The sequence below is a fragment of the Asparagus officinalis genome, chromosome 8 (genome assembly GCF_001876935.1).
Source record: "Asparagus officinalis chromosome 8, Aspof.V1, whole genome shotgun sequence".
Lineage (NCBI taxonomy): Eukaryota > Viridiplantae > Streptophyta > Magnoliopsida > Asparagales > Asparagaceae > Asparagus > Asparagus officinalis.
The window spans coordinates 8,182,061-8,208,598 of record NC_033801.1 but is presented as its reverse complement, the minus strand read 5'-3'; the positions used below and the strand labels follow the sequence as shown (position 1 = coordinate 8,208,598).

Below are 26,538 nucleotides of genomic sequence, written 5' to 3'. Positions count from 1 at the left end.
TCTTCGTCTTGGCTCCTTGAGAATATGAGAGTCGTCAGATTGTAACTCCCGATGTTGATTGTGAAGGCTGTAGAGCTCTCATTGGTTGTCGTGAAGGTCGTCAGATTGTAACCTTTAGCGATCTACGTGAAAGTCTTCAAATTACAGCCTTCTGGAAGTCGTCAGATTGTAACTTCCATCATCGGTGTTTGAAAGTCTTCAAATTACAGCCTTCTGGAAGTCGTCAGATTGTAACTTCCATCATCGGTGTTTGATGGAGGATAAGCTATCAGATTGTAACTTCCATCATCGGTGTTTGATGGAGGATAAGCTATCTATTGTGATTTTTAGACAGCCTACAATATACACGTAATAAGTTTACTTTTGTGCGAAGCGAACAAAACTTGACAAATTTCTTATGTTGCATCTGTAGAAAATTGCAAATTTTGATGTAAATATAATTTTTTTACAATCATTCAAAATGAACCAAATTTATCAAAATTTATGTATTATAATAGATAAAATTTGTAAAATCTAATGTACACATAATAAATTTACTATCACTCTGTTAAACCCTAAAAATTTGAATATTTTGTGATAAATAATAATAAATATGTTATATATTTATAAATAACATATTATGATGTTTTAGTATGCTATGAATTGATTTGAGATCAATTTAATATATATATGTATATATATAAGAGCAAATGCACAAATCATGCTCGATGTATAAATCTGAAAATTTATGACCAGTGGAGAGATTTTGTATTTTACACACTGATACGTTGTGAATATGGAAAAATTTAAAAGACCAAAGTTGTAGATATCTTCAGCATATTTCCAACAAATCTTTAATCACCTTAATTTGAGATCGTATGTGAAAGTTACAGCCAAAATACCGAAGAGTATGTTTCTAGTCAGACTGGGTTTTCCAGTTTCAGGTTTCGGGTTTTGGGCTGTAGTTTTTTGGGTTTGCTGTCATATATACACATGTTTAAACATGAAAACACCTCTTTTCTCCTATGTTCTAAACCCTAGCAGCCTCTTTTCCCCTCTCTCAAACCCTAGTTCTTTTCTTTGGCGATTTTGAGGGATTTCGGAGGATTTTTTAACGGGTTTTGTGCAGTGCAGCGAAGGGGATTGGTTCTTTTTCACATGGTAGGAATTTTTTAGCATCTGAGATGAGTAACATCTCGCCCAACTCTGCACCCTTTTATTTTGCATGTTTTATTAAGTTTTATTCGGATTTTCGAGCCTAAAACGTATTTTCAGTGTACAAAATATAGATCTTTAAAACTTATAAAGTGAGAATACATTATCATAATTTTCTAATTGATTACAACAATAACCTTGACAAATTTTAGATATGAAATTTATTAATCATGAATTAAATCACAAGTTTTTGCTTTTAAAACGTTTAAACATGTGTATATAAATGTTTAGGATTTCGATGATATATATACATGCTAATATTTCGTTTCATGTTATTTCATATATGTTGATATCAGTAATATTATGCTTGGAAAATAATAATGTCACTTCTAGATTTGTTTCGAAGCAGACAGAAACCTGTGAATGGTTTCTGCCTGTTTCAGTTGATCGCCGGCACAGTTTGTGCATGTTTACTTTTGTTGTGTGCTTTAATGTGAACGAGGAGTTACCTCGAATATTTGGCATTAGAAATTATTGCTTATTATGTATCTTCACATGTGAGATGGTTTCCGGACATGAGTTTAGATTTGCACACCGAGACACATGTGAAATTAGTGTATATGCATCCTTTTCATATATCTCATCGACATTCTACACATTTTATTCAGTCCATGTGTTGGGCAATTATTATGTGCAGTCCATGTGTTGGACATTCATCATATTTGGTCCATGTGTTGGACATTCATTATATTCAGTCCATGTGTTGGACATTCATCATTCAGTCCATGTGTTAGACAATTCATATATGCAGTCCATGTGTTGGGCATCCACTACACCTAGTCTTAGTTCATGTGTTGGACACCTGTTTAAACCTTGAGTATGACAACCTTGAGTATGATACTTACACTTACATAGGCTGGACATGACACTTATGTGGGTTTTGACATGACATGGTATTTGAGTTCTGAGATGGGTTAGTCTTCTTTATATTATTGTTCATGTATTAGATCTTGGGTTTGATATTTAGGGATTTATAATTTGAGATACAAGGTATATACATGAGAGTTTCTTAAACACTAAAATCCTTTTATTGTTAGGATCAATGATTTTATGTATATATGTATTAACTGTATTTTCTAAATGCAACGAGCCATCTCCCTTGGGGTTGGTTGTGATATTGCTCGCTAGCTCTTTGACGCTCGTTGTCCCCTCTAATTTTAGGTAACGAGGCAGGTGCACGGAGAGTCGTAGGTTGATGGCGATAGTTATTAGCGTCCATCTTTCATTTGTAGTTTTATTTTATTTATGGAGCTCCACTATAGATATTTGAGAGTTATGTTCTAGAAGTTATTAAGGCTATGTGACTTATTTTTTTTATTAGATATTCTGTATTTGAGACTTGTTGAGATCTCCAAACTAGTTATTTCAGAGATTCACTTTATATTTTTGTATGTTGGATGATGAAATATTATTTTCATCTCTATTATTTCATCATATATCTCTTGTATTATCTTTTACTTGCTTTTGTACCTATACTTGTTGTTGACTCTACTAGAGAGATAGTAATTATGATGGTGAAATCTTTTACTTGCTTTTGTACCTATACTTGTTGTTGACTCTACTAGAGAGATAGTAATTATGATGGTGAAGCATGTTATTGTACGGTGTGGTCCATGTCAAACCTGCCATGTACTACACCTTGCAATAACATGTTTCAGCATCACAATTACTATCTATCTAGTAGAATCAATAACATGTGTAGATACAAAACAGGCTAGAGAAAATATACAGAAGAAATACTAAACGACGAATATTCTAAAGAAATCATCACCACTGAAATAAATAGACCAATCTCTGAGAGAAATAACATCTGACTGGATACAAGTGTCTCGACATAGGAAATCAAATAAAATGATATTTAGGCACATTGCCTTTACAAAACTAGAATAATAACTCAAATATTCATAAACACATCTACTGTGGAGTTTTGACATAAACTACTAACAATATAGATAAATAACTGCTAGAGTAACTCCATCAACCTACGGCTCTCCATGCACCTGGCTCGTTACCTGAAAAAGGGGAAACAACAAGCGTCAAGCGCTAGCGAGTAACATCTCAACCAACCCTAGGAGGAAGGGCTAGAAGAAAAAGAAAAAAAATAGTTGTTAATACATATAGATAGTCAATCATCTACTTTAAAATAAAATGGAGGTTTGATATTTAGAAATTTACAACACGAGCATATGTATGTCTCCCGTTAGCTCAAATTATAAATAGCTAAATACCAAATCCAAAAAAAACTACAACATGGAGCAATAAAGAAATATAGCTCAATCTCCAACCATAATATCAATGACCTATCAGATGTCAAATACGTGCCCAACTCGTGGACTGAAATAGGTAAATATCCAATACATGAACTGCAAAAGCTTAAAGTCCAACACGAGGACTTCAATGGATTATAGTCCAACACGAGAACTTCAATGGATTATAGTCCAACTCGAGGACTTTAATGAATTATAGTCCAACACGAGGACTTCTGTTAGTAAAATGAGTATATCTTTCTCTAGGAAAACTAGTTTTAGGAAAGGTTTTCTGTTTTAAAATCTAGACTCATGCATCTTTCATTTTCTCTGGGAAAGGTTTTCTCTAGGAAAACTATTTTTAAAGGTTTTCTGTTTCAAAAATTTTTGCTAATGGATTGAAATGATTAAAATTGCCCAAAATTAGGGGTGGGAAACCAACGAATCAAACCGAGGATCACAATATTCAAATTCGAATTTGGTTCATATTTGATGTTTAAATTCTTGTTCGAATTCGACTCGGGTACTAAGTTGAATTCGAATTCTTTTCGTTTATCTACACAACCATTTGCTAATTATTCATTGGTATTCGATTAAGCATCCTCAGAATCTTATCGTCATACTTGGAGAGAGCTTCCGCATGTCGACGCGGAGTGAAACCTCGGAAGCGATGTCCTCATCGCCAGCGCCTTCTAATCAACACCTCGCCCCGTCATCTCTGAAGAGAGCTTCCATTCGTCGATGCGGAAGAATCGTGAAAGCTCAAAAGTGATGTCCTCGTCGCCAGCACCTTCTAATCAACGGCCCACGCCGTCGAGCGCGAGATGAAGAGAAGGAGGTGCGAGCTGCTGTCGAGGAATTATTCGGAGCAGAAAGAAAACCCTTAGCTTGTTGAGTTATAGTTTGGGTTATATGGGCCTAGAATTGGAAGAGTATGTTAAAACGGGCCTAAAGTAGCAACTGATCTGTTGGGTCCAGACTACTAATTACGTACACGATAGCCCAGCCTACTACCTTATTTACATGGATTTAAATGTGTAGAACAAAAGTTTTGTAATGAATGAAATTCGTAACAAATAATATAATTTATATAAGATAAGTTATAAAATATAAAAGAACAGTTAATAATCAACCGAATCGAATATAAATTTGGTTAAATTTTATTTGTTTATAAGCCAAATACTAAAAACTATTTTTTCGGTATAAAATGAATTAACATATCGAATATGATTGATTATCTAGATGAATATTAATCGTACTATTTATTAATTATTTGGTTGACTTCCACCCTAACCAAAATTCATGGGTTACACCTCATGAAATTGTGAATTTTGACATCCGTAAAATTATTTGCCAATGTGTCCAAGTGACTAAAACTGGCCAAATATCGTATGTTATCGGTAATAAAATCATGAATTTTGGACACCGTAAAATTTTTCACCTTGGGTTGAAATGAATAAAAATGGAGAAAAATTATGGTTATAGCCCATGAAAACTTAAATTTTAGACTCCATGAAATTATGTCTATGAGTTGAAATGACTAAAAATTACCAAAAATCATGGTATAGCTCATAAGATCAGTAATTTTGGCGATTGTGAAAGTATTCATCTAGTTTGTCAAAAAGATAAAAATGAAAAAAATCGTGGGTTAGAGCTCATGAAAATATGAAGTTTGGACTCCGCAAAATTATTTGCTAATTGGTCAAAAAGACTAAACATGATCAACTATTGTGGGTAACAGCTTATGAAATTGTGATTCTTTGATTCCGCAAAATTATTTGATAATGTGTCGAAATGACTAAAAACGACCCAAAACGTATGTTGTAGCTCCTGAAATCGATAATTTTAGACTCTGTGAAATTTTTTTCCTTAAAATGAAATGAAAAAAAATGTATAAAAATCATGGTTATAACTCATGAAAACATGAATTTTAGACACTATGAAATTATCGGCCCAATAAGTCAAAATAACTTGCTAAAAACAATGTGTTATAGCTCATGAATCCTTGAATTTTGGCCTCCACGAAATTGTTTGTCAATGGATCAAAATGATAAAAAATGGCCAAAAACTATGGATTATAGTTCATAAATCATGAATCTTAGCCTCTGCAAAATTATTTATCAATGTGTCAAAATTACTAAAAATGATAAAAAATCATGAATTTTGGACTATGAAATCATGAATTTTAGACAGTGAATTTTTTTCCTTTGGGTCAAAATAAATAAAAATAGATAAAAATTATGAATTATAGCTCATGAAAATATTAATTTTAGACTTCACAAAATTAATTGACAATGGATTGAAATACCTAAAAATTGTAAAAAAATTGTGGGTTGTAGCTCACAAAATCTAGAATTTGTTCACTGTGAAATTATTTGTCCAATTGGTCGAAATGATTAAAAATGGATAATAATCATGAGCTATAGGTCACAAAATCATGAATTCTTATCATCATGAAATTATTTATCCAATTGGCCAAAACGATTAAAAATAACCAAATATCGTAGGTTATAACTCATGAAATTGTGAATTATGGATTCTGTGAAATTTTATCCCTTAGTGCCAAATTTTAAAAAATGAAAAAAATCATGCATCGTAGATCATGAAAATATGAATTTTTGACTCCGTAAAATTATTTACCAATGAGTCAAAATGACTAAAAATGGTCAAAAATCATGTGTTATAGCTCACAAAACATAGAATTTCGGCAATCGTGGCAAAATTATTTACATAATTGGTTCAAATGACTTAAAATGACCAAAAATCATGGATTATAGCTTATAAAATTGTTAATTTTTATAATCGTAATTTTTTTGCTAATGAGTTGAAATGACTAAAATGGCAAAACCTCGAGGGGTTATAGCTAATGAAATTGTGAATTTTAGATTATGTAAACTTTTTTTCCTTGGGTTGAAGTGAATGACAATTAACAAAACCATGGATTATAGCTTATGAAAATATAATTTTTTATCTCCGAAAAATTATTTACCAATGTGTCGAAATGACTAAAAATTGACCTAAAATCTTGTGCTACAATTCACAAAATTGTGAATGTTAAACTCTGCGAAAATTTTCCCTTGGGTTAAAATAAATAAAAATGAACAAAAATCATGGGTTATAGTTCATGACAACATGAATTTTTAACTCCGCAAAATTATTTTTTAAAGTGTTGAAACAACTAAAAATAGCTAAAAATCGTGGATTACAATACACTAAATCATGAATTTGGAACTCTACAAAATGTTTTTCTTTGGGACAAAATGAACAAAAATGAACAAAAATCATGGGTTAGAGCTTATAAAAATATGAATTTTGGATTCCGCCAAATTATTTGCCAATGGGCCAAAACGACTAAAAAACATCAAAAGTCATGAGTTAAAACTCAAGTAATCTAGATTTTTTGCCACCACAAAATTATTTATCAAATTGGTTTATAGCTCACGAAATCATGAACTTTGGCAACTATAAATTTTTTTCCTTTTAGGTCAATATGAATGAAAATTGACAAAAATCATGGTTATAGCTCATGAAAACATGAATTCTAAATTTCATGAAATTATTTACAAATGATTTAAAATAACTAAAAATGGCCAAAGTTGTGGGTTATAACTCATGAAATTAGGAATTTCGGCCACCACAAAATTATGTATTCAATTCATTGAAATGACTAAAAATGGCTAAATAAGTTATAGCTCATGAAAGTGTCAAAGTTTGACTCTGAAATTTTTATCTTGGGTCAAAAGGAATGAAAATGATCAAAATCATGATTTATTGTAATGAAAACATGAATTTTGGACTCCACAAAATTATTTGCCAATGGGTAAAAATAGCCAAAAAAACATGGTTATAGCTCATAAAATTTAGAATTTTGACAACAGTGAAATTATTTATCTAATTGCTTGAAATGACATAAAAAATGTCACCTATAATTTTTGTCCATTTGTCATCATTCTGACTTTTTGGCAATTAATTTCACGAAGTCTAAAATTCACAATTTCATGAGCTCTATTCCACTATTTTTTCCATTTTTAGTCATTTCAACCCATTAGCAAATAATTTTATGGAGTCTAACATTCACAATTTCATGAGCTACCTAACCCATAATTTTTTTATCATTTTTAGTCATTTCGGCCTATTGGTAAATAATTTTAAAAAGTCTGAAATTCAAATTATGATGAGCTATAGCCCATGTGTTTTCACTATTTTAGTCATTTTGATCCATTGACAAATAATTTCACAAAGTACAATATTCATGATTTCTTAAGTTATTACCCATAATTTTTTACCTTTTTATTCATTTTGACATATTGATAAATAATTTTGTGTAGTCTAAAATTTATGATTTTATGAGCTATAACCCATGTTTTTTGCCATTTTTATTTGTTTCAACGCACTAACAAATAATAAGAGTCCAAATTTTACAATTTCATGATATTTTACCCATGATTTTTGGCAATTTTTTGTCGTTTCAATCCATTAGCAAAAATTTTTGCAGTCCAAAATTCTTTCATGAGCTATAACCCACAATTGTTTACTATTTTTATTTGATTAGACTCATTCACAGATTATTTCGCAGTCCAATATCCACAACTTCATGAATTCTAAGCCTATAACCCACGATTTCCATCTATTTTTAATCGTTTCTACACATTAGCAAATAATTTAACAGAGTATGAAATTCATGATTTCATGTGTCATAACCCACGATTTTTTGACCAATTTTAGTCACGACGACCCTTTGGCAAATAATTTCATTGAGTCCAAAATTCACAATTTCATAAGCTATTATCCACAATTTTTTTGCTATTTCTTTTATTTCAATCCATTAGCAAATAATTTCGCGAAGTCCAATTCATGACTTTATAAACTTTCATTCCTTTCTAACCCATTAAAAGATAATTACGCAGACTCTGAAATTTACAATTTCATGAGCTATAAAATGTTCCGTTGTCATACAAGTGAGAAGAACTGAAATATTTACAAGTTTTCTTTATGAATTGACAAGTCATTCAATCAGTTGAGCCCAGAGGTCGTCCACCCTGCATAATAGTTCTGAGCGTTGTGATAATCAAACAAGTTATATTATCACGATCCATTCTGAGCAGTTACCTTTTTTACTACAGATAATAATAATGCAGAAGAAGAAGAAGAACGACAGGTGGGCATAAAAAGAGGTCCTTACTCCATTGCTCTTAAGTTTGTTATAACAACTATAAGTGTTTATTCATACCCTTTCACTGAAAACTTTTCAAAAACAGTTTTAAGTCGTAACAAGAATCACGAATGTGATTCGCTCGAGTCAATTGTTTTTCGGCCGAGTTGCCGAGCTCATCCCCGGAAACTTATTCACCCCTGGCATACAGACTGGACAATATTTCAAGCAGCAACTTTCTTTGAAGTCACTGAATTGACTATGGTAGCAAACTCTGGACCCTGCAACAAAAACAGAAAGAATACAGTACATGTTAAAGACAAATTAGTCTGGCTATTCTATACAAGTAAATGTCAAATAATTTGGCCATTTAGAATCCAATATGAATCCAGTAAATTCCCCGGTTGAAAGTATCCAATGATATCATTTCGTGCGGTTTCAACAACATTCTTGGAGATCAATTGTAATGAAATTTGAAGCAGTTTTATCTGATGGTACCTTCAGAGAAGCACCTCCAACAAGGAATCCATCTATATCTTCTTGCTTTGCAAGCTCAGCACAATTGCTTCCATTCACTGAACCTGTAAACAGATATCTCTGAATGTTAAAAACAATATAAACAACCTTGTTAAGAGGTTCAACCACAAACTTCCATAGCTCAGTAATATAGCATATTCCAGGGACTTGTAATAAGCCTTGTGAACAACTAAGTCTGACATGAGCAATTTTTCTTTCTTTCAAGAGTTCAAACCTGACAGAGAATTCCTCTGGTATTCTTTACAAAAAAAATATAAGCAAGCATGTTCTGTAAGCTAGCGTTCGATTAAAAGACTGCAAACAAAAGAATTCGAAGAAGATAGCTCATTTGGAAAAGTGAACATAGGAAGAAATGAATACATAAACCATTAAAGCATCTTCTCAACCTTGATGTCAGAAGTTCCAACTTTATACCATGCATCACAAAATATATTAATTGGCCACTTTTAATCATAAAAGTGTTACACAACTATATTCAAGTGGGTTGGCTAGGTGCAATCCACATAAATCTGGAAAGGCTTGATAAACCACCAAATGGATGCAAAGGGATCTCAGGAATGGGTAGAGATCCTCTACATCCTTCCTTGTAGAGAAACTCTACAATTCACCAATTAAATATCCTCACTCGGTGGACCCCGTGAATGCTATAATTATCTAAACTATGTAAGAAAAACATTTCAATTGTGGGACCCACTGAGATAAACCAATAACATTGGTCCATGTAACTAATTGTAGGCTTTCGCTACAATCAAGATTGTTGAGAATCCAGACCCCTCAGAAGTTTGAACAAAGCATTTAAAGAATGGAGTCACATACAAAGTTAGAAAGATGTGACAAAATAAATAACTTATCCTATGATAGGATTAGAAAGTAGTGGGACGCAGTTACCTCCATAAATAATACGTGTTGTAGAAGCAACTTCAGCTGAGATGTTGTTCTTGAGCCAGTCACGAACAGCAACATGCACTTCCTGAGCCTGCTGTGGCGTAGCTACTTTGCCCGTGCCAATTGCCCATACAGGCTCATAGGCAATAACAACATCGGTCCAACTTGTTATATTATCTGAATGAAGTGATAATTGAAAAGATATAAAGAATCATATCAGAGATCATTACTCTAGTTTTCAATCAGTTTAGTTTCTGAAAAAATTCCCCGCTGAAACATTACCTGCAAAAGCTTTCATCTGCTGGAAGCAGACATCAAATGTTTTTCCGGATTCTCTTTCTTCTAACTTCTCTCCTATACAGGCAATGACCTTAAGATTCTGACTCAGAGCATATGCAGCTTTGTTTCCAATGAACTGAACATGGACAAAAGATTTACAGTGCCAAACTAAGTGAAACTCTACATAAGCCTTCTTTTCTTTAAATAGAAGAACAAAGCCTTGTTCATCATTACAAAAAGATGAATAACATTTCTCAACCTAGTACCTGATCATCTTCGCCAATAACATGTCTGCGCTCAGAATGACCAAGAATAACCCACTTGCAGCCAATATCTATAAGTTGCTCCACACTGGATATTTCCCCAGACAGAAACATTAGTAACTTGCAAAAAATACACGGCTCACATCAGCCAAAAAAAATTCAAGTACAATTCTATGCGAAAGAATATAAAAGTACCAAATGAAAACACAAACAATCTGCATAATGAGGAATTTGTACAAAACAGTCTGAAATGTTGGAGAATTAGATAGTTTGATTATAATTGTGGGATCCACTCTTCATGGTCAAATACATGACTAGTCAGTAATTCTTGTTTGAAGTATTCCTATGGATGCAATGATCCACAGCTCACCTAGCCAAACATAAAAATCAAATAAAGGTAATACATCATATAAAAAGATACCAAAGTACCATAGGACAAGAAATAAGCTGCACGATGAAGAATTTGAATGGGATACATGAAAACAGCCAGAAAGTTGGAGCACTTGATTTTTCTTCGTTAGTATTCTCATGGTTTTATACATAAGTTTCAGTAATAGATGTTTGAAATCTTGATATGAGGTTCACATTCCATTAGCCTAACTTCCACTCTTTAGTTCCATTTACTTAATATAAGTAATTATTCTATTATGTTTTATGTTAACTGAAACTAAGACTTTTAAAGTTAACTTCTACTCAGAAAAAAATTTGTTATGATACTCAAAGCAAGAGAAACCTGAAACTAACTGAAAGCATGTTCCAACAACATTAGTGCCTCAAGGAAATGTCACGACAAATTCAAATGTGTGAATCCCACTGTACTCGTCCGTTTATATTATTATAACTGCCATCAGAAAATATTTAAAGATAACCTGATCTCTCCTGTGAATGCTCCACCCTTTCCAACCCAAGAATTCTGAGCAGATATTTCAATACGATCAGTCAATGAATTCTTCACCTGATCAATATAAACAAAGGGAGGTGCAACAACAACATCTGCACATTCACCATAAACAAAAATTTAAGGACTATATTATACATATCAAGAAGCAACCACAAAAAAAGTAATATCTAAAACCTCGTGCATGAGAACATTTTCCACAAAGGTACTAATGAGGAACACATAATGATAACCATTCAGTGTTATGAAACTAGTAAGAGCGTAGTAATATAATAAGCAGAATGTGCCACACTTTGTATTCCTGCTATTGGCTTAGCAATGACAAGCGGAGAGGTAGCTCTATATGTGACAACATTTTACGTTAAGTGTTGGGATAGTAACAACGATGTACATATCAAATCAGCTGATTTTTATTCAAAAGTTACTCACAGAATTCCTTGACAATTCCGCAAGTGAATTTTAATGTTATGTGAACACATACTGACGCCACAAAGCCTTTTCCACTTGGCACATTTATTTAGAAAAATTTATGGAATTAACAATCATGATTTTCCTCTATGTGTATACCTTACCTTCCATGATCCACTTATTGGAGGATGCTAAAAACAAGAAACTATTTGCTTGTATGACTAAGTAAAATATAGGACAGCTTCCAGAAAACAAAATGTGTCTTATCATCAAGTTTAAAGAAAACATAAAAGAAAGCTGTAAGGATATAAATTTGATGGTGTTTGACTCGAATGAATAATCAAACAACGGATTACTATCAGTTTACAGTAGGCTGGATGTCTTACTAGTCAACTAGTCAGTTGTCTAGTCAAAGTTACGCTCGCTGTTGAGTTTGTAGTTGCATTTGAACAACGAACCAGTCAAGCAGTTCGTCATCCATCCCAGACCGACCTAATGATTAGAGTTATGTTCTCACAGTTTTGACTGCAGTTCTCATAATCATTTGGATTGTTATGGCACAAGAAGTTTTAATAGATATTCTATATCTCTATTGCTATGGAAGGAGTGTAAATAGTCCCATAATCAAATAGTTCTCAAGAGGAGATATAAGTACACCATGGGATCCAGGTAAGTACGGGAAAGAGAAAAAGATCAAGTAGAGATTACCTGATGTTAACATCTTAAGATCAATGGAGAGAAGATCCAACTCATCATAGGGCGATATTCACCAAAAATGATGCTCTTCATCAAGAGTTAAGGTATTAACAAGTTAATTCTAATAGTTAGTGTTATGTCAATCATAAGGGAGAGACAATATTTCAAGTGGAGATTATGAAACAAAATATGCAAAGGCCATGGAAAATTTTAAAATGAAGCAGGAAACAATATCAAATGGACCATTATTAATATAGAAATTTGGATATTGATGAATAAGGAAATACTTAATAACTTAATCCGAAGGTCAAAAATGATGATAATAGGTTTCTCAAAGGAAGCCGCTATGGGGAAAGATATTTGTGCCTTGTTGCCCATTTCTTTATCTAATATGCACATTACAAGGGTTATGTATATGCGCATGGACATGAGCACACACCTCAACAAGTACCTATCTATTTGCATGTCCAGACAAAAGGCAAATTCAGCAACAATCTTGATGCTATAGTAGACATAGTTAAGTAAGACGAAAGCTGAAGAATATTGTAGAAAGAAGAAATAAGCATCTTACCCACATCATTTTCCATCTTAGCACCATTCAAGTCAGAGACGAGTTTATTAATAGAATCTTTTGTGCCATTCTGATGAAAACAAATATAGCAAATTCTGATAAGCAAAAATAAAAAGACAGGGAAGAAAAGGAGAGAAGGCCTACATCAGAGTATAAATTCCTACGAGAAAGTATATAACAATATGCAGAAGTGGGGAAAAAGAGAAGAAAATAAAAGCTTCAAAAGGTACTAATTTCAAGGTGAAGTGAATTATGGGAAGCATCATTTTAAAATGAGCAGAGAAAAATAAGAACTCAAATTGCTCATATAGTAAAAGGTTAACAAGAATATTCATACAGCCAATGGACAAGTGTGCTATAAGATTATCTTTACTAAACTACAAACCCAAATGAATGGTATATGAAAAAGGGGGGGGGGTGGGGGGGGGGATAACTTAGTAGTTAGTACTCATTACAAGAATATTCATTGCAGCCCATAAACTAATGATCTACACCATTCATATTGATCCACACATCAGAAACCATCTGTGGTTAACAAAAATGTGGTTTGGAGATTTTGGAAAAAATTATCTAAGAGTTGCAAAATGAATAAATAAAATAAAAAAGGAGACACCATTAGATTGACGCGTAAAAGCTTTCAAACTACTTTTTTTCACATAAATTTTCTGACGCTCATCTATTTGGATGAGTCATCACCGTCAAAGGTTCCATATTTTTGTACCCATCGATCAGATCACTGCATCACATACTAGCCGATATTGTGAATGCCTGGTATCCACAATTATGTTGAAAGAGACATGGTCAAAATTGTCAACTATGCAACAGAATCGCTATACATAAAAGAAATGTAATGCGAGTTCATTGATAACTCATACTTACACATTTCCAGTTGCCTCCAACAAAAAACTGCAAGCACAGGGAACAGTAAGAATTAGAAAAACAAAATACACGTAAATCAAAAGAAATTACATAACAAGAAAATTTTAAATATACTATCATTATTCATTATCATTCACTTGTTTACATATAATCCTCAAAGAAAAAAAAATCACATGTCAATTCTTGACAAATTGGGTCTAAAGTTTTCACCTTTCCCGATCCAGCCATGGCAACAACGCCTCTGGGACCTCTAATCGAAGAACAAAGGCGGATCTTTGACTGAACACCCTCAAAAAAGAGACCGTTCGATGAAGAAGAAGGAGAGATAGAGAACGAGCGGCGAAGCCCAGAGAACTGCTGCGATGCTAGAGAAGAAGCGGAGGGCCCCGCCGTTTGTGCTGCTGCTGCCGCCGCCGGCCGCCGCGCCATTGCTCAGCTCGTTTCGAACAAGAGAGAGAAAATAGAGGGGGGAGAGAAAAAAAGGAGCTTTCTTTGGTTGTTGGATCACTTTTTTTCGGGGGTTTTCTGGTACAGATGACTCGAAGAGGGGATAACACGGGCCGGCTTTCTTGATCACACAAGGGGTAGGTGGTACAGTGAATCTGATGTACATCGAGTGATGCCGTGCATCGCAGAATAAGGAATCAGAGGAGCAATCCTGACCTTCAATCTGGATTTCGATAGCAAACTATTTTTATATTACTAGATAAAAGACTTTATTAGTCACTTTTGATTGCAAATAGATTTCAAAAAAATAATAATAATAACTTGATGCATGTTTGAATTTTCTAGTCTACTTAATTATTATTCTCTTTCAGAATGTAAATGAGAACTTATCTATGTCTGGTTTGGATTTTTCTAAATCAAAATGGCATTAAATATTATCTAAAAACATGGAACCATCGGACAAGCTAGCAAAATTGGGTTTTTAAAGTTTTCAGCATGTGTATCTCTCTCTCTCTCTCTCATCTTCTAACAAATGCTGATGGGCATTCCTAAAAAAATATACATTAAGAATGACACGATAATAGAATATGGATTACGTATTTGATATATCGAATCCAGCCAACTCGTGCGTGATGTCCTACTCTTAGTTTATAACCTACCAATTTTTTGGATGAAGCAATTTTGGGATTGGTCTAGAGTATTTTGATCAAATCCAACCTACTTGCAGCTATAGTCTCCTGAGTATGGTTTTTCCCATTGAAGTAGATAGATCAAATCAACTTATCAACTCTTCTATGGAAACACGTATATGATGATTAAAAACTAATTTAGTACTTTTATATTTATCTTTTACTATACTATGATGATCCCAACTACTCATTAAAACATTTTTAACTGCCACAATGTGGCATATATAGTTACTCTCAAGTAACACCCCATTAAATTGACTTCAAACCATTTTAAATTTGTTACATATGTTCATTATGAATTTATGGATTTAGACGGTTAGTCGGTTTCAATATATGTTTTCGGTGAAAGTCGCTGTTTTCATTGCTTTGGAATCTGTTACAACTTCAATCGTTACAACAGGATTAAAATGAAACAAAAGGTTAAGCACTTTTGTCGAAAATAACACGAGTCCGCGTTTTGGTGCGGTCTCGCTTGCGTGGGTCTTTGGCTGTGAACGGGGATGTGATATCCGTGGACCCCGGGCGGGGCATAGATCCGGTCCGGATAACGAAAGAGTTTCGTTCGATCGCGTTGAGATCTTAAAACTTTAATCCAGAATATTCGACAGAAATTCGTCGATCACGCGGTGAGATCTAGAAGTTCTAACGCATATACCTCGGGCTACAAGCGAGGTAATAGCTCTTCTAGTATCACGGCTAAGGCTAATACTAAGGACAGGATGAGTAACGGGTGATGAACGGCTGATTAGACCTCTCTCCCTGGGTAATGAAAGTGATCGATCAAGTGTTTGCCTGCAGCACGGGCTCGCCGAGGCGCTCTTCCAAAAACCAGATCCTCCAAGACGGTAAGGGGTCTATTATAGAAAACAAGAGGGGAGGGTCTCGCACAGAGTCTAAGGACACCCCAGGGGTGTCCGCACAGATCGTGGGACACCTTGGGGTCGCAAAAATCCGAGACCCCTAGCGGTTGTCTCGGAAATTCCGAGAACCCTTGGGGTTTCGGAATTCCGAGAGCACCCCGGGGGTGTCTCGGAAAATCCGGTCAGACACTTGCGTGTCTCGGAATTCCGAGACACCCGTAGGGGTGTCTCGGCTTTCGGAACACCCCTAGGGTGTCTCGGATTTTCCGAGAGCACCTAGAGTGTCTCGAATTCCGAGGACACCCCTGGGCTGTCCTCGGAACTTTCTGAGCACACGCCTTGGGGTGTTTCGGGATTCCGAGACGTCCGGTAGGTGCGTTTTGATCGTTTTCCGTAGATTCTCTTCATACGAACTTCGGATTTGAGTGTTCGGGTTGCGTTGGACACGTGACGGAAGAGTTCGATGCCGGCTCTGATGGTTGGATTGTCTTTAGAGTGGGTCCGAGGCACGGAGGTGTTGTCGCTTTTTGTGAAGCATGCGGGCTTTCCGCGTTGGTGGCCGGGTCTTCGTGATTGCCGAAGTCGCCATCTGCTCGTCGATTCACTTCAATCGTTCATCGACGTCAATTAGGCTCATGTGGGCCGGATGATGATGTTCATTGTTGTTCGTTAACACTGAACCGGTTGTGGAGAACTATAGGCAATTTTCGATGCCTACATAAGCAATTTTCGATGCCTACACGCGGATAAGCAACCGTTTAAGGGATTGGAGAATTATTTCACCGATTCCCTTCTATACGGCGCTGAATCCGATACTGAATCGCCGGCCCAAGGAACGGACAGCGGAGATGAAGCTGACACCGAACCCGGGTTTGATTTTGACGAATAGCCGAGGTTCTTCCGGCGCTGCGTTTATCGTCTGGCCGTCGTTGGAGTCTCGAGCTTGCAGCTGATGAATTGAGTTTGGCTCGTGTCACTGAGTTGACTTTGAACTACCTCTGCCACATTATGCTGGCTTAGGTTTTTGGGTCACCGTGTGTTGACTTTTTGTCGCAACGCGTTGACCGGCGTTGACCTAGGGTTACGCGTTGACCGGCGTCCACCCTAGGGTTTTGGATCGTCATACGTTGACTTTTGTTGCGACGCGTTGACTGGCGTTGACCTAGGGTTACGCGTCGACCGGCGTCGCCCTTAGGGTTTTGGATCACCGTGTAGGGTTTTGGATCGTCAAACGTTCCACCCTAGGGTTTTGGATTGTCATACGTTGACTTTTGTTGCAACCCGTTGACTGGGGTTGACCTAGGGTTATGCGTCGACCGGCGTCGCCCTTAGGGTTTTGGATCGTCATACGTTGACTTTTGTTGCAACCCGTTGACTGGGGTTGACCTAGGGTTATGCGTTGACCGGCGTTGACCCTAGGGTTTTGAATCGTCACACGTTGATTGGTATGGATTTTCATCCTCAAACGTTGACTTTTGTTGCAACGCGTTGACTGGCGTTGACCTAGGGTTACGCGTTGACCGGCGTCCATCCTAGGGTTTTGATTTGTCAATGGTTGACTTTTGGAGTCCCTCAATATTCAACCATTGGTGAAGAATCAGAGTGTTTTGGGGTTTAAAAAAAACAATTTAGGGGTTCAAAACAGGTTCAGGGGGTCAAAACAGGTTCAAGACACCCCGGGGGTGTCCCGACAAAACCGGGACACCCTGGGGTGTCTCGGCTTTGCCGAGACAATGGGCCACCTTGGGGTGTCTCGGTTTTGCCGAGACACCCCATGGGGGTGTCTTGGTTTGTGTGGTCCCCCCCCTCTTTCTTTTCTTTGTTTGGCCTTTTCCTCTTTTGCTCATGGTCCCCTCCTCCCTTATTTTGAATTTCAAGAGAGAAACCTTTTCCCCCCAAAACCGAAATTCCCCTCTCCATTTCGGTTTTACTTCTTCTTCTTCCTCCAAGAGTCTTCTTCCATTATTTGCCTTTAAGAACCCATTACTCCCTCAAGAAAGCTTGGACTTTGGCGAATACCCATTAGCCGGAATCATTTTGGCAAAGGGGTTGTGTATGCACAATGCCTTGGGGGGTTTATGCAAAAGAGGCCATATGGCCGAATCTTTGGGGGTTTATTTGCAAAGTGGGACTGAAATTTTGAGGCTTGGATTTCATTCTCCTTTGGTAACAATTTGGATGGGTGTTTCATGCAAAAAGACCATACCTTATTGAGGGTTTTATGTGCAAATGTGGGGCCGAAAAGTTTTGGGGGCTTATTTGCAAAAGTGGCCGAAGAATTGGGGTGGTGTTCATGTAATAGAGGACTGAAGTTAGGACCTAAATTACATGTTCATTTGGCCACAAGCTTGAGGGGTATTTTAGGCAAGAGGACCAAAAGTTGTTGGAGGGGTTTATTTGCAAAACAGCCCATAAATGTCTTAGAGGGACTTATTTGCAAAAGGCAGTGAACTTATGGCTGAAATCCAATGAGTTTTGACCACGAACTCATGATCAAAATTTTGATAAGGCATGTGGAGCCCAAACCAAGATTTTGTAGAGGGGCTTTTATGCAAAATTGGCTGAATTCTGCAAAAGGGCTCATTTGCAAATTTTAACCAAAATTGTGGGGTACCGGGGTGTTATATGATCGAATGTGACGATCATGACCCGGGTCACGCGTGTCCTTGACCTAGATTTTGGCCTTGAACACAAAGGGTATTTTGGGTATTTCACCAAAATTCACCGTGACAGATGACAATCATCGTGTACGAAATTAGTAGGTTTAATTAGACTTCAATTATGAAATCCTATTTGTGTATAGGATTTTAATTAAAGTTCTTAATTTCCCTTTTAAATTTCGTATATTCATGTTTTAGATTGTACCTGACTTGCTGCTTTTCGTTGCAGATTTGCAATGTCTCCGCGTCGATCTCGTCCCCGGAGGAGCCGTTCTCGTTCACAGCATAGTGAGGAGGAGGTCCCCACGACATCCTCTCCCGCGGCTTCATTTTTCGGGGGTGAGAATTTATGCAGAGATTTTGTCTTACATCCCTGATTGACCTCTTTGCGGGTCATGAAGGAAGAACCGATACCTCTCTCGCGGAGGGTAAGGTTTCAGACTTGTTTTGCTTAGCCAATTCAAGTCTTCGGATATATTGGGGCGATTTTGTGTTGTCCTACACCTTATAGGTCGGTGTACGTTACCACGTTATTCACGTGATGACGCATGCCGTCCTTCTGGTGTAGGTCACTCAAAATCGTCTCTCCAATTATTCCGTGGATGAGTCTATCATTCTTCTTACGAGATGGATTTTCTGATTCCGCCCTTGTGCTTTATTGCAGTGGAATTTCCCGCGGGTAGCCTTCCTCCTCACGCCAACACCGGATGTAGTCGGGAGGTTTTCTCTTCCGCTACTCTTAGGCAGGCTGTTGGCCCACTTCCTCGGTTCGACGGGGATCGTCCAAATGACTCTTGCCGTTCGATACAGGAAGGAGGGCGCCATTGCTTGCGCCAACTTATCACAGATGCCTCCTTCACCCCTGATTCTACTTCCACTCAGGTTCTAAAGAAGCCGGGTTTTCTATTTGGAGATCATGTCAGGGATCCTGCCACGCTGACTCTTTGTGAGGAGCATTGGTTAACTCTTGACGGTGGAGCCTGTTTGTACATCCCTTCGATTCCACGCCACTATTCTTTCAGTCATTTGAAGGGGCAAGCCGTGGACCGGCAGATGTCTTGGCATCTTACTGAAGATGCTGATCGGGTTCAATGCGGATATGCTACTAACCATAAGACTCCTGGCTCTGAGGGGTATCATGACGTGCGTGGTCTACGACCCGGGATCATGGGTCTTGATACTGCACCCCCAGGCGAGGTGTCAGCTGCTGCTCCGACTGTGAGCAACCGTCTGGCTCTTCTTGGGAGACAGTTACCCCCATCGGAGTACAGATGTTATGGCTGGGCTTCCTCCCTAGCCAAAGGGTGGTGGGCGCGCATGACTGGTTTCGTCTTGGCGCGCTGGGAGAGGGATCTGAAGAGCAGTGGGTTGTATGCACCCATACGAGCTACTATGTACGGCATCCCAGTCAGCTGTCGCCATTTCTTGGCTTTGCTGGAGACTTATGTGCCCGATAGCAACACCTTCCTGACCAGCGGAGGTGAGCTAGGGTTGGCCTTGCACGAGATGCATTATGTTTCGGGTCTTCCGATGGGGGACTGTCCGTATCAGGAGTACTTCCCTACGAACCAGCAGCTGGAGTGTATGAAGAAAGATACTCCGGACATGTATGACACACTCTGGGATCTTACTTGCCACTACTACACTTCCTTGATCCAAACTTCTCCCCAAGCGAGAAGGAAGAGGCAGATCAGCTTGAAGCAGTTTGCCAGCTACTTGTTTCAGAACTTGGATGGTGATTCTAGTGCGCCCATTCATGAATTAGACGTGATGACTCCTTCGGCCGTTAATGAGTTGTTGGAAAAGGCTGAGGTTCGTTCCTACACTATCGGCAGTGCTGAGGGGGCTTTTCCCGCGGGGACAAAGTTTCGCTCTTTTCTCCGCCGCGCACAGAGGTCTATAGGGTCCCGGGCGCTATTAGCAGGCTACCTTGCCCTTTGGTTGAAGAAGTGTGTCGTCCCGCACCAACCTTCTGACGCTCTACCCATCGAGGTGCTCTTCCCTGCAGTTCAGCTGGCTTATGGGAGAGAGCTTTCCCTGCTCCCAGCAATGGTTGCTAGTATCCATTGCGGGCTCAGGGGTCTGGTTAGCAGTTTTACACATATGGGTTCTGAACCATCAGCTGAGCTGGTTTGCCCAAAGGTTGAGCTCCCTTACGCATATTTGATGGCGTGGCTCGTTCTTCACCGTCCCGACTTGATGTCGGCCCCCAGCGTTGTTGACATCCCTGTCCCCTTCATGCAATTGTTGGAGCAGAGCAGATGGTTTGGGAGCAAATTTAGTGATGTTCAGCGAGAGCTCCGGGTCCGCAAGAGTTGGGAGTTCTTTAAGTGTTTCCCTCACTTTTCAGGTCGCTATGGCGACGTGCTGGTTGATGAGGAGAAACCTAGAAGTGACCGGACCGTTCTTGACGCTGGTTGCTTCCGGTGGTTAGTGAACATCCGTGTAGGCTATCTCGTCCTTCGGGTGAAGAACCAGTGCCACATAGAGCCTTATCTCCCTTGCCGCTTTGCTCGACAATTCGGCTATGACCAACTGTATGTCGGGAATCCGAGCCGCAGCCTGCGGGTTGAGGGAGGATTGATTGATGGCGTTCGAGCGTGGCTATGGACGATGGTGGGCTGTACTGGAGCCCGTTTTGCTCTTCCTTCGTACCGGCGTAAGCCATTGATCACTTTCCTCAGCTGCAAGTGGTTCCTTTCTGCATATGAGTCCATCAGCGTGAGGAGCCTCTCAGAGTTGCAGTCCGAGTACGCGGTCCGGGCTGCTATGATGGCTGGTCGCAGAGCTGAGCTTGCTCAGAAGCGGAGAAAAGGGCATGCCAAATCTCTTGTCTCAGACGAAGAAGAACTTCTCCCTACGGGTGATGATGACGAGACCTCCGAGGACGAGTATGCGGACGCAGATACCGGCAGAGGGGATCTCGATACTGGTTTGTCCTATCTCTTTTAATTTTCATTTTCCATAAATGACAGCTCTTTTTCATTGAAATGGCTATTGTCACTTTAGGTAGGGCAGTCAATGATCATGAGCCACCAGCTCCTACACACGTTGAAACGTGTGATAGGCCTGCGCATGTTCGACCCTTTGGTCCTCGGAGGGTTGGTGCCCCGAAGAGGAAGAAGACCGCCCATAAGCCCCATGACGATCAGCGTCCCTGTGGAGTGGACTTAGGGAGCACTGCCGATGGAGGGGGAGGTAACATTCAATTGCTCTTGCTTCAAGGTTGTTTACCTTTTGGGGATTTGTGACCATGTTTTGTGCTTCAGGTTTCTTCGAGGAGGGCGAACTCCCACCGGGTTCGGCGTCCCCTGGCGTTGACAACATGGATTGCTTTGTGCAACAAATGTGCGACGCTTTTCACGATGGGTCTTTGGGCATCGACCTTAACATCGATCTTGAGCAGATAAATCCCTAGGGTTTGAATCGTCGAACGTTGACTTTTGTTGCAACGCGTTGCTTGGCGTTGACCTAGGGTTACGCGTTGACCGGCGTTGTCCCTAGGGTTTACAAATCGCCATTAACACAGTTTATACTCGTACGTTTGCTGGAGTATACACAGTTTAAGCTCTTAAGGTATTGGAGCATCGCGGTCCCGAATGTTGGGGTTGCAGGACCAACTGTTAAAGTTGATTCATCTGCATGTGTGGATTTTGTCCCGAATTTGTTGGGTGCTCGAGTCACGAGACCAACTAGGGGAGTTGATGCGTCAATGACTCGCAGTTATAGAATTTTTGGCAAATCCTCAGCCATCAACGGATTTGATTAGCCTTTACCGACTACCGTTTGAGTCGGGCTAGCATGCGGATTGTTTAAGTCCGTTCCGCATGTGACGTTGTGCTAAGAGAGTTAACGCTCTTAGTGCTACGATATTGAATACGTAGACTTCGTCTTTCTCACGGGAATAGACTACCCGGCGACGCGTGTTAGGCGTTGACTTTAGGATTTTTGGCTAATCCCCAGCCTTCAACGGATTTGATTAGCCTTTACCGACTACCGTTTGAGTCGGGCTAGCATGCGGATTGTTTAAGTCCGCTCCTATGTGACGTTTAAGCTAAAAGAGTTAACCCTTTTAGTGCTACGATATTGAATACGTAGACTTCGTCTTTCTCACGGGAATAGACTACCCGGCAACGCGTGTTAGGCGCTGACTTATCCTTACTTAGGATTCAGGATAAAATTCCCCGTGCGTGTGAGGCACGGATTATGGTGTTATTAATAACAACCTGCCACAATGTTGAATATGTGGTCTTTTGTCCTTTTTACGGTCAAAGACTAACCGGCCATGTGTGTTAGACATAGGCTTTGGGATTTTTGGCAAACCCCCAGCCATCAACGGGTTTGATGTGCCTTTACCGATTACCGTTTGAATCGGGCTAGCATGTGAATTATTAAAACCCGTTTCACATGTAACGTTGTGCTAAGAGAATTGCTTCTCTTAGACTTAATGCTATGATTTTGAATACATAGACTTCGTCTTTCTCACGGGAATAGACTACCCGGCAACGCGTGTTAGGCGTTGACTTATCCCTACTCAGGCTTCGGGATAAAATTCCCCGTGCATCGAGTGCCCGGATTTGACAATCGTGTCTTTTCTAAAAGCAAAGACAGATTGAGAAACGGGAGAGGAAGAATTTTATATTCTATCTCCCGGTGCTGAAGAGGAAGAATTTTATATTCTATCTTCGGCCGGAAAGGGAACTTGAGGTGGGATCCCCCACCCCCAGAATCCGGAAATGATGAACTGGGAGTGGGTTCTCCACTCCGAGCATCGGAAAGGTCCGAGGAGAGGAAGAATTTTATATTCTATCTCCCGGTGCTGAAGAGGAAGAATTTTATATTCTATCTACAGCTGGAAAGGAAACTCGAGGTGGGATCTCCACCCCCAGAATCCGGAAGGATGAAACTAAGAGTGGGATCTCCACTCCGAGAATCGTAACAATTCGGATAACCCTAACTGTCGGAAGGTTTGATTACCCGATTTGGAAGTGGACCTCTCGTTCATTGGGGGAATCGAGAGGAGATTTTGGCTGTGGCCCTAACTGTATGAATGTTTGACCAAGCAGGAGTTTGAGACGACCTAACTGTCGGAAGGTTTGATCGCTCGATTTGAAGGTGGACCTCTCGTTCATTGGGGGAATCGAGAGGGGATTTTGGCTTTGGCCCTAACTTTTATAGGTTTGACCATAAAGCAAAGAGAGTAGAATACGGGTAGCAAAGAAAGTGCCAACTCGTATTATCACTCAAAGGGGGACTTTAATGCTAGGCGTTTAGGACCTAGCAAGTTAAGTCTGAGAAATGCCAATGACGGGCAAATGGAAATGTTGGTGGATCCACTGTCGTTTAATTTGATCAGCGGATGGTTTGGTGAGGAAAAATTAGCCTATCAGAAGATTGGATCTCATCTCACAAAAACGACTCATAAGAGTTAGAGAATGAGAAGAGACATTCCGGCCTTCTGAGTTCGATAGTGAATTTCTTATTCACCAATTCCACAATGATTGGGTTATCCCTAAGAATACCCCTGTGGTATTCTTTCGGGAACTTCCCGATGCATTGGATAATCCACCCCCAGTTTCTCTCTTGGAACTGGGTTTGACTTTGTTATCTGACCGGGTTATCCTTAAGAATATTAGTGTAATATCCTCCAGGAACTTCCCGTCAATGGTAAGAAATAGTTTAGACTCATATATCTATTGGAGTATCAGGGAGCAGTTTAACCTCTTATACCGGTCGGAGGATTGAGAAGCAGTTTATACTCATATACTCTTCGGAGTGTTGAGGAGCAGTTTATACTCGTATACTCGTCGGAGTCTTGAGGAGCAGTTTATACTTGTATACTCTCTTTGGAGTATTGAGGAACAGTTTATACTCTTGTACTCTTTGGAGTATTGAGGAACAGTTTATACTCTTGTACTCTTTGGAGTATTGAGGAACAGTTTATACTCTGTATACTCGTCGGAGTCTTGAGGAGCAGTTTATACTCGTATACTCGTCGGAGTCTTGAGGAGCAGTTTATACTCGTATACTCGTCGGAGTCTTGAGGAGCAGTTTATACTCGTATACTCGTCGGAGTCATGCCGTTTTCAATTGGCTTACCCTAGTGTTATAACGCCGGCTTCAACCAAGGTCTGGATGCTATTCTTGAGTGTAGGCATCGAAAATTGCCTATAGGTCTCCACAAACGGTTCAGTGTTAATGAGCGACGATGAATGTCACTATCCGATCCACATGAGTCCAATCGACGTCGACGAACGACTGAAGTAAATCGACGAGCCACGTGAGTTTTTCCGAGACACCCTAGGGGTGTCTCGGATTTTCCGAGACACCCCTAGGGGTGTCTCGGAATTTCCGAGACACCCCAAGGGTGTCTCGGAATTTCCGAGACACCCTAGGGGTGTCTCGGATTTTTGGAGACACCCCAAGGGTGTCCCAGATCTGTGCGGACACCCCTGGGGTGTCCTAGATCTGTGCGGACGCCCCCCCTCTTGTTTTCCTATAAATAGGACCCCCTTACCTCATTTGGAATGATCTGGATTTTTGGAGAGCCTCGGCGAAGCCCTGCTGCAGCAAACACTGATCGAGCACTTCAACCGAGGAGGAGAGGTCTAAATCAGCCTTCATCACCCGTTCTCATCCTTCCTTAGTATTAGCCTTTAGCGTTAATACTAAGAAGAGCTATTACCTCGCTTTAGCCGAGGTATACGCTTAGAACTTCTAGATCTCACGCGGATCGACGAAGTTCTGTCCGATATTTCTGGATTAGAAGTTTCTAGATCTCACGCGGATCGACGAAACTCTGTCCGATTTATCCGGACCGGATCTGATTGCCCCGGTGGTCCACGGATATCAACATCCCCGTCACAGGCCAAAGACCCACGCAAGCGAGACCGCACCAAAACGGGATCTCGTGTTTATTTTCGATAAAGTTGTAATCTTTGTTTTAGTTGCATTCTTGTTGTAACGTTTGAAGTTGTAACAGATTCAAAAGCAATGAAAACACCGACTTTCACCGAAAACAAGCTGGCGACCACAGTGGGAGCCAACGGCATCGCAACCGACGCCGTCGTGACGCAACCGGCCCTCAAGATCCGGGTGAACGAAGAGGTCGAGTACGAGTTCGACCAGCAGAAGTACGAAGAATACCTCTCTTCCTCCTCCTCCAGATCCGCCTCTCCAAGTAGGCGAAAGAAGGCATCCTCCTCCAGAGTCGTTCGTGGGACCTTCGGCTCAAAGACCCAAGATTCCTTAGCCATCGCTGCACTTGCACCACGTGGCGTCCCTGCGTCCCCCAACGTGGTCGAGATCGCAGATCTGGGCTACTCCTCCCCCAAGAAGATGGCTACTGATGCTACTCCAAATCGCAGATCTGGGCTACTCCTCCCCCAAGAAGATGGCTACTGATGCTACTCCAACTCTATCAAAGAGGACGCTCCAAAGGCGGCGTCAACGCCCCCAAGAAGATGGCTACTGATGCTACTCCAACTCTATCAAAGAGGACGCTCCAAAGGCGGCGTCAACGTCTTGCTCGTCAAATGGCCAAGGCTTTGGAGCCTATGGATGGAGTCCGCTACAAAGAAGATCTCAAAGTGAGACAACGCCAAGAGCAACAAAGGTATATAACCAGCCCCTCCTCTCAAGCAGGAACAAACAAGTGGGTGCGTGTTACAAGGAACCGCTCCACTCTTGAAGAGAGAATCAGGAAGCGCCGTGCACTCCTTGCGCATGCCCGAGCTCTCTTGAAGAAAGCAGAGGAGATGCAGAAAGAGGAGGCGGTCAAGACGCCGCCGAAACTCAAACAGACATGGATGCTAAAGGCGAACCCAACGCCTAAGACAAAAGTGAAAGAAGTTGCTGCCCAACCTTCACCAAGG

General features: G+C 39.7%; 1 protein-coding gene and 1 long non-coding RNA gene across 2 annotated transcripts; both read right to left on the bottom strand.

Moving 5' to 3' along the window:
• On the bottom strand, positions 3,010-4,346 carry LOC109822316. Its single transcript, XR_002242078.1, has 2 exons — positions 4,064-4,346; positions 3,010-3,206 (listed from the first exon to the last, which is right to left on the bottom strand). It is a non-coding gene; the product is annotated as an uncharacterized LOC109822316 (long non-coding RNA).
• Positions 8,600-14,537, bottom strand: LOC109851488 (triosephosphate isomerase, chloroplastic). Its single transcript, XM_020421648.1, has 9 exons — positions 14,219-14,537; positions 14,009-14,035; positions 13,130-13,199; positions 11,426-11,549; positions 10,560-10,644; positions 10,297-10,429; positions 10,018-10,191; positions 9,091-9,173; positions 8,600-8,873 (listed from the first exon to the last, which is right to left on the bottom strand). Exons 1-9 carry the CDS (start codon positions 14,435-14,437, stop codon positions 8,817-8,819), a joined length of 972 nt encoding a protein of 323 aa, XP_020277237.1. The 5' UTR covers positions 14,438-14,537; the 3' UTR covers positions 8,600-8,816.

Excerpts from the sequence above, each read along its gene's own strand:
- LOC109851488 (XM_020421648.1), bottom strand. The coding sequence starts at position 14,437 with ATGGCGCGGCGGCCGGCGGCGGCAGCAGCAGCACAAACGGCGGGGCCC. Across the intron at positions 10,430-10,559 it reads TTATTGGCGAAGATGATCAG|TTCATTGGAAACAAAGCTGC; the intron begins GTACTAGGTTGA and ends GTCCATGTTCAG. Across the intron at positions 9,174-10,017 it reads AACACGTATTATTTATGGAG|GTTCAGTGAATGGAAGCAAT; the intron begins GTAACTGCGTCC and ends ATCTGTTTACAG.